General features: G+C 39.0%; 1 protein-coding gene across 11 annotated transcripts in view; it reads left to right on the top strand.

The window, feature by feature from the left end:
* The window catches only part of epb41l2 (erythrocyte membrane protein band 4.1-like 2), a 60593-nt gene that overhangs the window by 20972 nt on the left and 21087 nt on the right, over positions 1 to 18534 (top strand). For all 11 annotated transcript variants that reach the window (XM_084737683.1, XM_084737682.1, XM_084737691.1 and 8 more), the window contains exons 3-11: positions 84 to 269; positions 1815 to 2066; positions 7700 to 7804; positions 7970 to 8012; positions 12314 to 12389; positions 14089 to 14185; positions 14335 to 14459; positions 15681 to 15768; positions 18307 to 18459. In XM_084737683.1, the coding sequence (XP_084593809.1) occupies positions 84 to 269; positions 1815 to 2066; positions 7700 to 7804; positions 7970 to 8012; positions 12314 to 12389; positions 14089 to 14185; positions 14335 to 14459; positions 15681 to 15768; positions 18307 to 18459 (1125 nt within the window). The remainder of the gene's footprint in view (positions 1 to 83; positions 270 to 1814; positions 2067 to 7699; positions 7805 to 7969; positions 8013 to 12313; positions 12390 to 14088; positions 14186 to 14334; positions 14460 to 15680; positions 15769 to 18306; positions 18460 to 18534) is intronic.

Raw genomic sequence — 18534 nt, 5'->3', positions numbered from 1 at the left:
TTATTAAACAGCAATCATTTTATGTTTTAATCATTACTCTCTGTTTGGGTTGTTAATGTTTTTTTTTTCCCTGACTCATGAAGACCTCCCCAACCAAGGAGGTCTCATCCACAGAGGAAGCCGATAACAAGGTGACAGAAGGAGAAGAGGGGTCTGCCCCAGAAGTTAACGGTCACGCAGAGGAAGTTGAAGAGAAGGAGGCAGTGAAGTCTGAGCAAGTGCAGGAAAAAGAAGCAGAATCTCATTCCAACGCCAGTGCAGACACTGAGGTATGGGTCATACGTAGCGGAATTTCTCTCCACACCCCATCAGTAGTAGTAGTGCTGGAAGATAAAATAGACACAGGGGCTCCCATTCATCTGCTTGTGGCTTCACATGCAGGTTTACAAATGATGTGTGTGAAGTGTTGATTAAGACATCATCTCTCTCCATTTATGCTCTCAGTGAGCAAGTAAGCCTTGGTATGAGTTATTGAACATGGTATTAATCAACAGCCTTGCATGCTAATTTCATACCTTAGTTTTGCATTAATGTAAAATTGACAGTGACTCGACCTGATATCAAAATATGCAATTAAAAAAAATTGAACTCTAACTCTAAGAGGTTCTTCGTCCAGACACACTATGTCCACTCTGTCATTACTATGGATATAATTCACGAATTAACACTCCATACTTCATACCCCAAGTTATGTTTGGTTCTCAGGATGTTAAAAAGGTGTTCCATTAATCATTGATGGTAGCCAGCTAACATTAAGCATAAAGCATAAAAGACTTGAAGCAGGGGGAAACTGCTAACCTGGTTCTATCCAAATGTAACACAGTCCACCTGCCATTGCCTCTAAAGCTCAGTTGCATGTTATAGCTTGTTTGTTTCATTTGTACATTTTGTTGTCCGTGCGGTCACTTCCTGGACTCTTGTCATCACCGTGAGGTGGCAAACAGCAGCAACTCCAGGAAATTGTTGCTCCAGGCTAAGAAATATTTCGGCAAACATGTATTTAGTATTGACCTTCTTATCTAACTATTGGCAAGAAAGTTGAATAAGGGGATTTCCCAAAGTGTGGAGCTATTCCTTTATAACATAATCATTGACAAAGAAGAGGAGCATCTCTGTCAGGGAAAGTATACTGCTTTAGATTGGATCACCAATGTAACTGTGCTGCTTTTTAGAGGATATACCCATATTAAGTTGTTATTCTGTGGTTAACAACAGGAATAACACAACACAGATGTACAAGGATTGTCTGATTCATTCAGATTCTGTTGTAAATACAGTGTATCACTGTTGTTTGATGTCACATGTCAACATGACTTTTACTCCCTTGCTGCCAGTTACCAAGTAACCAGAGGTGAAACCACTGCCAAACATATCCCCCAACTGTAAGCTGGTAAAAGTATTTTGCCTAAACAAATTTTCCTTCTTTGCCTCAGCCAAGAGAGAAAGACACACACACACAAAGCCATTCTTCCTCATACACAAGCACACACATAATCTGTTCCATCCAGTGATCACATTAAGGCACCCAGGCCCACCCAGTGACATCAACATTTCAGTATCAGGCCAAAAGAAACGCCTGCAGTTTCTAACAGCAGATCCAGTCTAGAGGGGGAATTACCAAAGGAGAGTGATAGAGAGAAAACAGTGTTCTTTTTCTCTTAGTTTGGACAGATGGTCAGATTTTAGATGATTTTATTCATGATGACTTTTTTAAATAGATTGTAAGTTTTTACATGACTGCCACAGTGGAGGAACCATGCGTGTAGCTGCGGATTGACATCATTTTTCCTTTTTTTTTTTGTAAACTCCATCAGCCTGCCAAGGAAGAGAAGGTGGAAGAGAGCGCTGAGAAAAGTCCTGAGGAGGCCAAGGTGACAACAGAGGGCGAAACAGCAGAGGAGCAGAAGAAGGAGCAGGAAGGAGAGGTGGAAGGTGAAGGTGAAGGGGAAGAAGGCCAGACCTCCATTTTCCAGTCTCCTCTTCGCCTGGTGAGGAGGAACAAGATGAAGCTGGTGGTGTGTCATGTGAACCTCCTGGACGGGACTGACTTCACCTGTGAGGTGGAGGTAAGACTTTGATAAAAAAAAAAAAAACACAGAAACAGACACACAGACATTGTAGTGCCTGATGATGTTATTTAGATTTAATACCTTGAATGGCTTTGAATGCAGCTCATTTGAGCATTTAAAGAACTAGTTTCCCCAATGTTCTGTTCAAAGTAGAATGTTCTGGCTACCTGTAGTCTCCCCTTTACAAGCATGCCCACTTCATCCTGATCACATGCAGTTTTGGGCAAAAACCATGCAGTTGTTTACATGCAGTATAAGTGTGTTATTTTCACCTATTCTAGTGGAATTTTTCTGTATACTGTGGGTCCTAACCAGTATTGGAATTGTATACAGTAAATTGGGCTTGACTGGAAAACTGAGACTCTTTAGGATTCAGTGAGGCCAATTACATTCATGTGTGATGATGTTTGTCACCATAGTAGCCATGTTATTCTAGTGATCATGAAACTTCACAACCACAAACTAGAGACCTGGAACATGCAGTGGATGGATGGCTTTCCCTTTGTATAATGACAGTAAGAGGGTCTGTGAGTAATTCTCAGAACAGAAGTGCATGCCATCCAATCACCAATGAGTGCAATACTTGCAGAAATCTTTATTGTTTGAGGGTGTTTTGACCATTTTCCCCAACTTATGAGTGGTCCGAAATGGTTAGATTGTGCATCAAATCTATGTAATAATTGGTATCAACTCAAAACTGTTGCTGTCATATACTTCACTCATAATGTTCTAAGGCCTAAGCCTTTAAACTTTAAACAGATTTATGATGATTTAGGAAAATGAACCCTAACACATTGCTGAGATTCATCTCAAATAAATCTTCAGTTTCCAGATGGTATAAACCACTTCTATGTTGCATATGCTGTTGACCGTTACCTTCCTGTAATACCCCTATACCATCCTGAAAATGATGAAAATGTGTATATGTTAAGGAGAGGTAGAGTGGAGGAGGTTAAAGCAGCCCTTCCACATTTCTGTTTAGACAAGAAAAATAAAGTAGGTGTAGGGTAGTTCTGTTCTGATCACATGGGCTCAAACCAATTTGTTGTGGCTGATGTATACAAAATTGCAGAATGCGATGGAACATAGAGAATGTTTGTAGCTGTAATGTTTTCACCAAGTGTGTGTCATGGTGCAAGAACAATTAGTGCCTCTAACTATGAGCGTTTCACAGCGTACAGCAAGTATGTTCATGAGAGAATCAACAAGTTGTTGACAGAGCAGTTTGACACATTGTCCGTCATACGTTCTTTTGCTGGTCATGTAGGCCACACGTGAGTGCCAGTGTGTCAGTGATGTAATCGCTAATAGGATCAGATCTGGTGTGTGTGTCTGTCTGTCTGTGTGTGAGTAGGAGCGTGGGGGTGTTTAACTTTCTGACTCAAAGTGCAGTTATAGCAGAAGCACACACTGTTTGGGCGTGGTTTAGGGGATAAATGTACGCTACAGGGGCTTGTCTGGTGATCAGAACGTGCACACACACACACTCACAGACACAAACCTGGCAGATTATGTGGGTCCCACCAGATTAGTTTTCTGCATCTGCTACCCCCTCGCAAGCACGTGCTCCAGACCCCCACCCCCGAACGCACACACACATTCAAACATACTCTTACAGATCCTCAAAACATCACATGTTCCTCATGCTTCTCTAACAATCTATTTGCAAGAGCGATTAAAACTATTTCTCTAGTAGCTTGTCTTAGATTCCTGAGGTCCCCAAAAAAGTTGTGGTAAACCCAGAAGTATTTTAAAGACTGCATATACAATACATATTTGTCCTCGTACCTGTAGTTCTGTTTATCCATCTATTTTTTGCGTGTATGTGTGACAAGAAGAAATGTTTGACCAGAAATGTTTTTCACCTGTTGCTAGGGCTGTATGATATGGGAAAAAGAAACACGTTGAGATTAGTTTGACAGATAGTTAGTTTGAATGATCATTTTCATCACAATTTTCATTTTTTCCCTGGAAAAAAAAAGTTTAAAACTATGATGGTGTGAAATTTAAAGGTTTCTGTACCAAACTAGGGTTGCAAATTTTGTGCATTTTCCTTAGTTGAAAACACTAACAAATGTTTGAGCAAAGATATTTTCTTTCTTAACTCTTTTTCATTTTTTATCTTTTTTCTGATTATGTTTTTCAGTTTAAGTTTAACTTTTAAGTTTCCTTACTCAACAAATGGCTCCACCAGATAGATCATTGTCAAGTAAGGCACAGTTACAGTAATGTTTCAATTAATTTTGCAGCCCTTACTGTTGCTTATTATCTGATCTGATGGTCCATTTACATGTGTTTTTCTCATTATTGCCATATCTTGTGGTTAAAACTCATGTTTCCCAAGCACCATGCACTTATTTTAGCAATACCCCTCCTCACATTCCCGCACTTACTGGTATTCAGCGGGAAGCAGCCCAGAATAGCTGCCGTGCAGGTTCACTGGAGCTGTTAGCAGTTAAGTGCCTGGTTCAAGATCCCCTCAACAGAAAAGTGAACCTTTTCCATGTCTACATTTCCACATTTGGTTTAGGGATTTCAACTGGCAACTTTACCCTAAAAACCCTTTTCCCTTATCTACAGTATGCCAACGCCCAGCAGCGTGCCTGTGAGTGTCTACGGTCGTTTGAACAGTAGCCGCTTTGTCTCGCAACAGAAAACGCTGATACCGCAGCTAACTGCTATTGTCCTGACGTACACACACACACACACTTACACACATATCCATCCATCCCTCCCTCCACACACTGGCATAGTTAGGGTGCGAGAGGGAGAGATGCACAATGCATTCCAGAGATTAAATTTTCTGTTTTGCCCAGCAGGCCTCCAACACACACAATACCACACACAGACACACATCAGTTCCTACTCTAACTTCCATTCTTCTATCATCTATCATCCTTCTGTCCAATTTATGAACCGGTCATGGCATCATGTTTATCCCAGTGTAATAACTTAAAGCATATTTTATTAGTTGTAGTTCCTTGAATGAAAATCTTGTCCAGACGTTCTCTGACTCTCTTTAAATAGTGGGTTTCAAAGGAGAGTCTTAGTGTCACATGGTCTTAATGCTGTTTCTAAGAATTTCATTAGTATTGGTTTCAGCAGGATTTTAGTGTCACACGGTTTAAGTACCGTTTCATAGAATTTCATTTGGTTCAGACATGAGTCAAGTAGTATTTGCAAGTATTAAACACTGTTACTGTGGGTTTGACACATAGAGGGGTGCATTTACTGCCTCTTGTTTACACAGAACAAGATGCTACAGGCACTTTATCTCTTTAGCTCTGTTATGATCTATATGACCCCATCAGTGTTCATTTTGACAACAAATTTTATTTTAGTTGTAGTCATGGTCTTCACGAAAATGTCATTTAGTTTTAGTCATTTTTAATGATCTGAATAGCTCTAGTTTGTATTAAATGTGTCATGGGTTTAGTTGTATAATGCATTAACATGAAGTATACTACATTTCAATTCAAACATGCATTCTTTTTTAGTCATATAGTTGTTTTAATTGAAGGATAAGGAAACTTAACATTTAATGTCTTTAGCATCTAAATCTTTTAATTATAAGATTAGTAACTTTGAGTCATTGACTTCACTACTCTACCTTGTTTTGTGCAACTGCATTTCACTTATAGTGAAAATACAACAGCTTGAGGTTAGCTGATAAAATAACGTTTGTAGCTTGACAAACAACCTTTGAATGAATTTTGGGATCACCCATTTGCAAACGTTGCTTAAATTTGTTGTGTTTTTACTGGTGACTGGAACTCCACACGGTTTACACGGTTTCCTTGACATCAAATGTAAAATGTATCTATATTATTTCTGTTCTTCTCTTTCTTCTAAATGTTGACATTTCTGTACCGTTCATGCAGCAAGTGCATGCTAGTTGACTTCCGGGTAGATCAGCACTATCCAGTTGTGTGCATCTAACCTTTCGACTACACAAAGAGTTGCTTGTCAACTTGTCCTTACCTAACATTTTTGACTTGTTTTATTTGTCGACAAAAGTGTCAGCAGATTTTTATTTAGTTATCGTATCGCTTTTGCCATTGGTTAAGGCTGACGAAAACTATGATGAAAATATTTGGCAGTGAAATCACTGGAGTCTGTTCATGTGAATCTTACAGAAGTTTGGTACTTGATATAGGAGTTTAAGGTCATTTGATTTTTACAGTTGTTAATGTTGCTGGAGATACAAGCTGTAACATAGAAAAGTATTTAAAAGCCATTTTTGCATATAATCCATGATGAACAATTTACTCGACAATATACTAGTGGTCCTGATAAGGGCTCTCATGTCATAGTGTCGTGCAGATCAGTGTCTATCACATGATGGTATGCGACAGATGTCCAGAAATTTGTTGTTAAAAGTGAGGACTCTAACTGCCTGCAGCCATTAGACAATCGTTTTTAGGTAGTGCCTTGCTTGGAGGCACGCTGGCACACACACAGAAACCCTCAAAGGTCACATTCTTTGGGGCGTTCAGCATGCAACTACACTGCGAGTTTCTGTATGTGGTGTATGTCTTTGACCAAGTATAGGAAAATACCGCAGATGTTTTCAGCTGTCCCAGGACCAGAAGAAAAATGCACCCTTTCATCCTCTTTCCTTCCACTTTCACCACGCGTCCTGCCCTGTCTGCGAGCCTGTCTGCGAAATGCCGTCAGTGTCGCTTGGTGTGTCAGACCGAGGCCGTGCTGTCTAACTGAAAAGAAATGAATATTATTTAATTATTTCATTCTTTTTCATCTTTTTTTCCATTTCCCACCCGCTCTCTGTCTGACCCTTCTGTCTGTCTAAAGGGCACCGTTTTGTGTTTGTTTGTGCGCACTCGTGCTCACACTCTGCGCATGCATGCATGGATGTGTGCTAAATGTCATTGTCATAGTTGAGTGTGGAGGTTTTTATGGCGAAGGCTCCCATTGGGCCCGAGAAGGAATGTGTTGCCCAGAGACAGATGGAGACACTGAGAAAGAGAATAATGGAACAGATGTAGATGACACAGAAGAAACAGAGATTCATTGATAGAGAGGATTGAACAGCGACTCTATAAGTCTCTCATAAAAATGAGTTTTTCATCTTTTTTCACAGGGTACCCTTACTGACCATTTTAGTGCTGATGTCATGATTAAGGCATGGTGTTAGCTGGAGGAAAAACATAGGAAATACTGGAGGCAAACACAAATCACCTTAGAGTAGTAGGCCACATAACCAAGTGAAAGTGTCATCTTTCTGCATTGTTCGGTGACAGAATCATAGTAATGGCTCAAAATTGTTCAAAAGTTTTATTGCATACCAGCTACCTCTGTCAGTCAAAAAGAACAAAGACAACTACGGTTAAACCTGATAAGACATGAGCTGTGAAAACCAACAGATTACCAAGTGTTTTTACAGGCAAAAGCAAAAGAGCAGGAAAACAGATAAGAAGAGGAAAACAAGAAAAACAGAATTTTTACCAACTAAAAGAAAATACTCATGATCATATTTCTCAGGCTTTAAAATGTCATTTGAAACTTTACAACTCGAACACTGTTTAGCAGTCAATATTGCTTTCGCATCAAAATGTCCATCAATGCACAAGCTTTAATCTTTGTGTTTCTCTCTCTCTCTCTCTCTGCAGAAACGTGCTAAAGGCCAGTTCTTATTCTTTAAGGTGTGTGAGCACCTTAACCTACTGGAAAAAGACTACTTTGGTTTGACATACACGGACAGCCATGAACAGACGGTATGTATCCATACACACACGCTCAGGATGTACTGTATGCCAAATAAAATTTATGATCTATATACATATAGAAACTCCAGACATGGTGTGTCTGTGTAGTGTCTTGTGACATTGTTTTATAACAGAGGTTAAATTTCTTCCTGTTTTCTGTCTCCCTCACTGCAGTGTTGGTTGGATCCCATGAAGGAAATCAAGAGACAGATACGCAGTAAGTTTGTTTTTTGAAATCACAGTCCTGCTGCTTTTTGCAAGTCCATCCATCTGTCTCTATCTCCTCCAGACTGCAAGATGCCTCACATAATACAGGTGACCCTGCTTCTCAGCCAAAAGCCAATGAATTAAGTATAAATACTGAATTAATAAAAGAGTTCAAGTAACCCCACATTGATAGAAAAAGCATCACAATTAAGTCAAACAAAGCCCGAGACATCTGAAACCAAATGACAGCCGTCTTGCCAGAGCTGACGGCTAGAAGAGATTACCAAAGAGCGATCGCTCTGCTTCATTATTCATTAATCTCTTTATTAACTGTTGTCTATTTCTGAATGTAGGGCGAGGCAACGCATCTCATCTTTTGTTGATAGACAGCTATCAAGTGTGGAGAGCTTTGTTTTTTTTTTGTTGTTGTTGAATGCACACAGGCACCTGTAATAATTAAAAAAAAAAAAAAGGTATCCTCCATTTGTGATGACATCAGAGTCCTGCACGGGTCCAATTTTGCAAACGTGCCCCATCCCATACCAGCAAAGATGAAATCCAGAACCAAACCCTTACCCCTTATTTCTAAGTCAAATCCACACCCCTCCGGAACTGTGAATATAAGTCCCCCGCAATCATTTTTATTTCTGATTTCACCAGGGAACAAAACACATTATTGTATTGTATGGGCTATATTATGGTTCTCACCAGCTGCCTGCCTGCAATTACTAAATTTTTATCTGTGTCTGACCCGGTGCGGGACTCTAGATGACATCCGTAATCAGTAAAGAGCACAGTGACAAACAAGATTTGTTAGAATGGAGATGAATCAAGTTTTTGTTCTAGTTTGTCATTTCATTTGTTGAAGATTTAATTAGAAGTCATGTTATTTGTGGTTGGATTTTTTTTTATTTGTTAGTGTCTTGGGTAATTTTTCTGAGGGTGTTTGAAGAATATGCCAAATACCAAATACTACTTTATTGTCCCCATAGGAAAATGCTGGTGCAGCATAAAAAACATTAAAAAATATGCTGTACATACAACAACAACAAAAACACAATGAATCAGTCAATAAGTAACAAGAAACATACTTTACATACAGCAGCAACAAAGACACTATATTAAATTTGCAAAGCGAAATGAGATGAAAACCCCACTGACTTTTCTTCAAGAAAAGCTTTACTTCTTTTCTTTCACTGTTTATTTTTTGCTTTTCACACTATAAGTCAAAACAGGCCTTAACAGACAGTCAAAAACTTCCAGTCGCACTTTTAAGAGGATGCCTTTATAAAAACATGTCATTTTGGCTCATAAAGTGTTATTTTAGAATTAGCATATGTGAGGTAGTTACATCTGGCTGTGTGCAGACTGTGTGTGTGGTTCCATGTGTAATCCGCACAGAGTGTGTGGTGAACATGCATGCCTGTGTTTTTGTGGCTGCGTCACTGTGTGTGTGTCTGTGGGTCATGGACGAGTGGAATGCAACTGGCCGCATGTGTTCATTTGTGTACATTTTTCTGTGTGTGTGTGTGTATGTTTATAGTGAGTTAGAGGGAGGCTCTGTCATGTGTGTTGGATACTACTGCCAGTGTGTATACAGACATAGCACCACACAAATGACAGGTCTGACACCATTTTGCTCTAAACTACCATCAGTGTAGGCTCGGCCATCGCAGCTTTACGTCACTACATACTGGGCTGGGACCTAAACATTTGTCACTGAATGTTTTTTACAGGTTCTTATGTTATTTTGGACCACCCTGTGTTGTAAAGGCAAAAAGTAAAGATATATCCTAACAAAAGGAGGACAAATATGTGTTTGTAGTGTAATGTGTTGATGTTTAATGGTGTGGGCATAGAGGCTTTGTCCATTCTCTTACATCTGGAGATGACCAAAACCACATGGGCGTGTCTGCTCTTTGTGTCCATGGCATCATGGTTTGAGGATAGGGTAGGAAGATGGAGAAAAATGATGTAAACAATGAGGTAAATCTGATCAGAGTAAAATAGATGACAAGTCACATAAATGGAAGGTGAATAAAAACATGTTGGTTGGCTGTTAGAAAGTTTTGAAAATGTGAAAAATGGGAGGGAGAATTTCATCTAAGACGCTGAAATTATCGGTTGACAGAATCAGACAGGGAGCCAATAAAAATGAAACTTGAACCCAAAAATCTCTTTCAAATCCATCATAATAAATGGCACAAAAATCCATCTGTCAGCCCTTGAGACCGAAATAAGCACCACTGAAAGTAACTCTTAAATCCATGCAAGTGAGCTCCTTCTTAGATTTCATTTTGACAGATAATGAGAGCAAGATTTCATTCTCAATGTCAGGCAGAAAGGCTAAAGAATCTGGCTTTAGTCCAGTCAGTAGACCTCTTCAGTGTGTGTTAATGTTTAACAGCAGCAGTGTTGCGTGTCTGATTCTGTCAGTGGACTGTCATAGTACATTTGCAACCAGTTCAATATCTATACTGAGAATAAACCTATTTAACCTATGCTAAAGCGAGACAATCATAAGGGCATATCTTAGAATATATGATCAAATTCCTATATTTCTCCATATTTAAAGCTATAATATGTAACATTTGCACATTAAAGTGTCTAAAAACTCTATACATATGCTATATATTTTGTTGTGTTGTGTACTTGGATTATCCCAAATGTTTCCAACAATGTTCAAATCCATAGAAATTGTGATTGTGATTTATTTAAGGTAACGGTGTGTCCTGATAGCTGTTGCTAGCTAGCTGCTAGCTGCTGAAACATCAGGTAAAACACAAGATACTTTGGATACATCAGAGAGTGAAAAAGGAAGTCAGCAAACTTGACTAAACATATGAATAAGACTTTAATATTGCATAAATATTATTTCTACCTTCTACCTTACCTTGTCAGATTTCCACCCATGGTGGTTGTTTAACAGAGAAGATAACTCCCATGATCCCACGCTACTTCACAATGTCTTTAAAATACATCTGTTGTTATTGGTTTTTTGTGAGAGACCCCTACCAGCAGAACTTACATATTATACATTTAATTAAACATGTTTTGTAATACAATATTGAAAAATATCCTTTAAAGGAATAAGTCAGCCAAAAAAGGCTTGGTGGGAAAGATCTGTGTATGAGAAAGGAAGGAATAAGAATGAGGGAAGGTAAAGAGAAAGTGATAATATGATAGGAGTGGAGGAAGAATGAGGAATGAGTGGATCTACTTCAGGGATAAGATGTGTATATGTATCAGTATGTGTACACAGTCAATGCATCAAGGGTGGGATATATAGGCAGCACATGGCTGTGCGGAAAGACAAAATGGTCAAGAGACTCCCAAAGCACTTAGTGGAGCCGACAAGGCATACAAACTCAATCACAGTCCCTGACACATCAACACACATCTATACTCACACATACAAGCTAACAAAAGGGACAAACTGCATTTAAGATTTTCCATATCCATGTGTGAAAATGAAATCTGAAGATAAAACACCATATCAGCATGAAGTGGAAAACTAATGTTTCACCTTGTTTTCATCTCATGTGTTACATAATTTTCGGTTAGTGGCTTTGAGAGGGTGTCATCGTTGAGTTCCCTCATGTCATTTCACTGTGTCCACCCTTCTTCCTGCTCCTCTGGGATGCAGCTGCAAAGGCTCTGCGTCTGCACGTGTGCATTCCTGTATGTGAGGATCTGTGTGCACACGCGTGTGTGACCTTGGAGGAGGAAATGGTCTCAATGTGATGTCAGCTTATATAAGATGTGATCTCCATTTTATATTGAGTGTGGGTTTGCACGCCTACATGTGTGTGTTATTGGGTGGAGCCCAGCAGTACAGAAGGGATGGAGATGGAGAAGATGGCAGGCCTGGTGATATGAGCTGCTGAGAGAATGAGAATAGGAAATATGATGTCTTGATGATGATGATAAACATTACAGTTTAGTATTTTGTGAAGGTATAATGAGGTTATGCAATACCAGATCTGCCGCTGTGTTTGTGTTTGTGTGTGTGTGTGTGTGTGTGTGTGTGTGTGTGTGTGTGTGTGTGTGTGTGTGTGTGTGTGTGCATGCATGCGTGCTGTACAAGGCTTAATACTTTCTAAAAGCTGTTCTGCATTAAACAGATGGGTGAGATGGGCAGAGGGGAGGATGGATTTGTATAGAAATTCAGACAACCCTCATTATGATGCTGATGCTAAAATCAAAGAGATTCCCATTTCACATTCTTGATTTTCTATTTCTCACATATTTGTCTGTACTTACTGTACAATATGTTATGTTACTGTGCTGTAAATTACTCTCTTTTTCCAGGTAACAACTGGCAGTTTGCTTTCAACGTCAAGTTCTACCCTCCTGACCCCTCACTGCTCACTGAGGACATTACCAGGTACACCCTTGTTAGACATGTACCAGTGTTTGGCTTTAACCTGTCTTAATTGATTTTTTATGGCCATTTGGGACAATGGAACAAGCTATAAACACAACATTGACATATAGACCCTTTTTGAGTCGATGTCATGATTATGTCACAGTGTTAGCTGGAGGCAAAACAAAGGGGAAACTGGGCGCAAACATGAGTCACTTCAGAGTAGTAGGCCACATAACCAAGTAAAAATGTCATCTTGCTGTGTTGTACAGTTAGACTGAGGCGATCATCAAAACATTATGTGTCTAAAGGTGTGTCATGCCCACCTAATGAGACAGGTAGACACGACAGCTGGTCGATGTGTGTGAGCTGTGACAAAGTAAACAAAGTGAACTCAGAATATATCGAGAAAGGAAATATTCTCATGCCTGTTTTCCCTGTCAAACAGAAAAATATAGCTGATTACCTCTCTGAATTTTAACACACTTCATTTAAACTCAACAGACCGAAATGAAATAAAAACACACCAAAACTGTCTGTTCAATTCTTCCCACTGTTAAAACAATCACCAATTCTGAGATTTTTTTGTTGGACTACACAAAATTCTTCAACCCATTGTTATTTTCAGAATATTAATTGGAGCAATGTTAAAATTGATTTGCATGTCTAAAGTAACACAGCAAAAGTAAACGAAAACAGACACAAGCTGCCGTTTTTCACAATGTTAATTCATTTGTATTTGAACATATGCACACACACACACAGGCATGCTCCAAGCACACAGCATTTAGGTTGGAGTGTATGTCTAATGGAGCGAACAACTTGTCTGATGGTTCTAGTGTAGCTAAAGGCTAATCGAGGACACACAAACACGCACACACTCACTAACACACATACACTCACTTTATCAACAACTGATGCACTGAGTGGCTACAGTAACTCTTACTTCTCCTCCAACACTGTAGACATGTCATTTTGTCTGTTCATCTTATGTTAAGCTTCAATAGACATTTAAATGCAGTTTAATTCCTGGGTTTATGGTTTATTCATAAATGGAAAGTAATGCCTTTCATTCAAGTTACTTTCCTTTCTTTATTTACTCACATTAACAAGGTAAAATACAATATTGTCCTGAGATAATGTATTTGGCTAGTGCAGAGAAGTCCTGTAACTGGATGACTGGAGTTCAAGCCTTTATGTCAGCAAGTGTCCGTCCCACTTAAGCGACTTTGAATGACATTTTTCAGTAGCCAGGATGATACATTTCCCAGCACCCTGAGGTGTCTGAATTAGTCATCCACACAGAAGCTCCATTCACATAATGAATTCTTCCATGAAGGTTAACTGCAGGACAGTGTACACATACTGTCATAAATACACACAACCACAGACGATTCACTGCAAACACACATGTTATGCAACTGCGTTTGGGTTTGTCATGGTCAGGATTAGACATTTAAGTTATCCCAATAAACCAGCGTACCAGCACACTAAGAAAATTATACAACAAACACAGCACCAACTAAGACATTTAATCTGTACCAGCTGACCCAGGCCCCACAGGAGGAGAGGCAATTTGGCTACTGGGATTGCTTTATTATTGTCATGAACAATGGAGCCAGTTCCAGTTCAAAGAAAGGCTTTGAGCAAGTTTTTTTTTTTCTTTTTTTGGTGAGTCGACTTAATTTCAACTAAAACCCAGCCTGTTTCTCTCCTGTAGGTACCTGTTGTGTCTGCAGCTCCGTGAAGACGTGGCTTCAGGTCGACTGCCTTGCTCATTTGTCACTCATGCTCTGCTGGGCTCATACACGCTGCAGGTAAAATACATTCTGTGTGGATATGCATGCTTTATGCATGTGTGTGGTGTGCAGGTTGGCAAGTGTGCAGTTTCCGCATGTGACTTTGACAGCTTTTGTGTCTGTGTTTATGCATCAGCATGAATCGGCTTTGTTCTTTTGGTTTACAGGCAGAATTTGGCGACTATGAACCTGACCAGCCTCGGCCTCTGGACTACATCAGTCAGCGGACTTTTGCGCCCAATCAGAACAAAGAGATGGAGGAAAAGATTCTTGAACTCCACAAATCTCACAGGTCAGAGACAAAAGGATGATGTAGTCAAAAGTAGACAAGAACAAGTTTATATGTCATTAAAAGCTTTCTGTTTATTTAGTTATGTTCTAAACCCTGTAATAAAGGGTCCATGACTGGATCTTTTTCATGCAATGTATAATTGGCCCTTCCTAAGTCCCGCCTCTTTTTGCTGTGTGTCTCAATAGAGTGCCTAAGTCACATCCCTTCCAGTGTGCACCATGGGACCTAAATTCATAAAAAAAATATTATATTTGGTCAATGGCAAGAGACAAAATATTTTTCTTTTGTGCCACAAATTACACATGTGATGTAATTTTACAATCATGTAAGTCTCAGGTTTGTCGTAGTTTTATGTGAAACTGCTCAGTGAATTACATCTCTCGTCTAGCACAATATATGTCAACGCAAATCTCGCTGTTATCTTACCTAATGTGTTTTATCCATTGACTCTTGGTCCTTTCATCAGCCGTAAAGAGCAAGAACGAATAAGACCCGCTATGTCCCTGTACAAAAATACACAGGCATCATAGCTGCAGCAGCTACCGTTAGCCTTTGGAGGGAGAAAGTCATGATGTTGTTTACATGACTTCTGGGTGTGTAGTCTTTCAATTATATATCTTCATGGTCTGACACTTAAACAGTGTTCGGACAAACATCGACTTTCTTGAGTTGGAAAATTATCTTTTAATTTGACAAACATCGTGTGTAATTTGTGGCATAATTCAAACAGGAACAAAAAATGATTTCTCTCCTACCATTAGGTCCCATGGTGGTCCTCTGGAATGGTCGGGACTTGGGTACTCTATAATCATTTCAAGTAGTTAGCTAATCTACATTAAATCTGCACTACAGGAAAAACATAATTTGTTAGCTAGCTAGTCGGCTAGCATTTTGCAAAAATAAGCTAAGTAGCATTAGCTAATTTGTGACTATATGGCGCTTCTACATTTATTACAGCTCAACATTTACCTCAATAAAAATGAGACCAAATTTTTTGCCCTTTTTTATTCCATAGATAATAAGCAACATCTTTTTACAATCTTCGAAATTTGGTTTTCTTTTCAGCCTAGCTTGGCCTAGCTCATAGCATATCTAAGTACAAAAAGTACAGAACAGAAAGAGGTGGGATTTACGAAGGATCAGTTCAAACATTGATTTATGGCACCATACGGTTGTTAATCTAAGTGTTTTTGTTGTAATTTGCCTTTTCTGTGTGTTTAGGGGAATGACACCAGCTCAGGCCGATGCCCAGTTTCTAGAAAATGCCAAGAAACTGTCCATGTACGGGGTGGACCTGCACCATGCTAAGGTATGAATACATGAATGAAATGAATGAATCCTCTCCTTCTCCATTTCCCGCCTCTCCTCTCCTCTGATGTTTACATCAGGGGATTAGCACAGTTTCTTTGATGTGAGAAGAGTGTGTCTGTTTGTCTGCGTGTTTGTGTCATTGTATCTGTGTGTGTGTGTGTGTGTGTGTGTGTGTGTCAGCTGTACAAACAGTCAGGGAGGCCATTACCATGGGAACAGCCAGTCTCTCTCAATGGGATAGCAGGTCATCAGCAGAGTGCGTGCCTGTTTCCATGTCTGTCTATCTGAGTAAGTTTGTGTGGCTTTGTGCAAGACGGCAGAAAAAATGCATAAAATATGCATGACAGAGTGAGAAGAAGAGAGAGAGTCTGAAAATAGAGAGAGAGGATGTGAGATTGAGGATCTAAAGGGCACAAAGACATGATGGACACAGATAAGGTTAGAGTTAGATGGGGACAAATCCTTAAAAGACAGAAAGAGGTGAGTCCCCTTTAAGAGTATGCTCTACTTGTTTGCAACACAGAGAGCGACACAGGGGAAAAGATGAGGGCAGCAGAGAGAACATTTCAAAATGTTGAAAATCTTTTTTTATGGCATACCAGAGTTGTGGGAATTCAAGGGGCTGATCTATTTCTGTCCTGTGCCTTAATTTGTCCTGCAAGTTTCATGACCCCAGGGCCCAAAAAGGAACCATGTCAAATACACAAATGTCAAATTATCAGAATCATGAATGCACTTTTCTATGTTTAATAGAAATTATTTTAGATTCACCATATTGCACCGGCATTAAACAAAATTACAGGGAGAAATCAGCCCGTTCCAGTGCTACATTAGCAGCAACGAATTCATACAGTGTAAAGAAAATGTGCATCTGCTGCTGCAAGTTTATCTTATCTTAGCAGCACAAAAACAGATGCATAGCATAGATAAGTAACTCTAAAAAAGTAGTAGTAGTTTAATCATCAGATAATATTCAAAATGAAGCATAAAAATACAAAATTCTGAATAAAAAAATACAAAATGTTACATACTTTAGGCTTAATTGATAATAATTATAAAGTGTATTGAGACAAAAATAGTCAAAAAGGTGAGAATACAAAAACTGGCAATAAAAAATTTAATGCAGAAGTTGAACTTGAGCGAATGGTATTTGGTAACTGGATAAAGTGTCTTGTGTTTACAGTGTTAACAGTAGGAGCAGGTGTTGCACAATGGATGCTGTGTCATTAACTTGTACACCACTGGTTGTTTTTTGGTCTTACAGCTGCATCGATCTGCCAATCTCTTGATAAATTGATCAAAAGAAAATTAGTTGACAACTTTTTTTATAATAAATGAATAGTTTCTGTCATTTTTCAAGCCAAAATGTCAAAAATTTGCTTCCTAAATTTTAGGAGTTGCGATTTTAAGATGTCTTTTCGGGCTCAAGGAAATTGTGATATGCATTTTATAGACTAAATGATTCACTGACAATGAAAATAATTGGTTGTTGCAGCCCTATTGGTCGCCTGAGAATTGAATTAGAGATTGAATAGTTTGACAGCAGGAAGAAAAACACCCATATATATATTCTGTAGATAAAGCAAATTACATGGATCTTTTAGATAGGTTTCATTTAGTTTCACTTCTGTTTTTTAATATTGTTTGATTTTGGAGGCCCCTGTGGACCAAAGTGGTAGTATTTCCACCATAATAACCATAAAATATAACAAGAAAAATAAAATCATATAAACTTTGTTTGGGAAAATTTAAACACAGCCTCATTTCACCTGATTTCAAGGACTTAAACCAACTAAACAGAAATAGCAAAACTTCTCATGAATGGTTTTGTTTGCTTATGTAGGTCAAATAGAGGCATCTGTATAAAATTGAGACGGTTTCATAACCAGTTAAAAATTGCTTGTAGTAGCTTTAATATTTATTGAATGTCAAGCTGGGTTGTAGCACCACAGCTGGCTGCTCTCTTTTATTCTGTGTTAAATTCTTTGGCATTACTTTCAAAACTGAGATACATTCCTCCAGAGCTGCAATCACTTAAGATTCATTATTTACTCACAGAAACCACAAAAAGCTTTTGGGAAATTGTTCTCCCTCTCCATCCATTTTGTCTGTGTGTCTTATCCAAAGTGATGCGATGTATTTTGACCAGCAGTGCACAGATCGATGAGCAGCCGATAGCAGGGCAAAGACCATGTGACATGTTTGTTTGTCCCAGTAAAACATTATCAATATATTGGATCACCCATTAGTCAACAGATTTTTCCTGTTAATTTGCTACTGTATTCAATACCCTGCCTCACCATTACCAGATGGCCTTGGACTTAAAAGCACTGTTAGTGAGTTAGCCTGTCAGCTAACTGTGTTAGAGTTGGACTGACTGACAGTGTTTGTGTGTGTGGTAATTGAGTTTCTGTTGACCTTTAGCAGACTAGTTGATATACAGTATGATCTGATATACACACAAACAGGCAGCACACATGGATGTTAATGTTATTATAAAATGTAATTTGTGTACATTTGAATCTGACTGTTGCAGGATTCTGAGGGTGTGGACATCATGCTCGGTGTGTGTGCCAATGGACTCCTGGTTTACAAAGACAGACTTCGGATAAATCGCTTTGCTTGGCCCAAAATACTAAAGATTTCATACAAGAGGAACAACTTCTACATTAAGATCAGACCAGGAGAGGTATGTTCACACACACTCACACACACTTAGGCTATAAATCCTCCACAATAAAATGCAACACATGACATTATTCTT

This window comes from Lutjanus erythropterus, chromosome 15 (assembly GCF_056507025.1).
Source record: "Lutjanus erythropterus isolate fLutEry1 chromosome 15, fLutEry1.hap2, whole genome shotgun sequence".
NCBI lineage: Eukaryota > Metazoa > Chordata > Actinopteri > Lutjaniformes > Lutjanidae > Lutjanus > Lutjanus erythropterus.
Note: the sequence above shows the minus strand (reverse complement) of the source record. Positions and strands in the feature narration are given on the sequence as shown.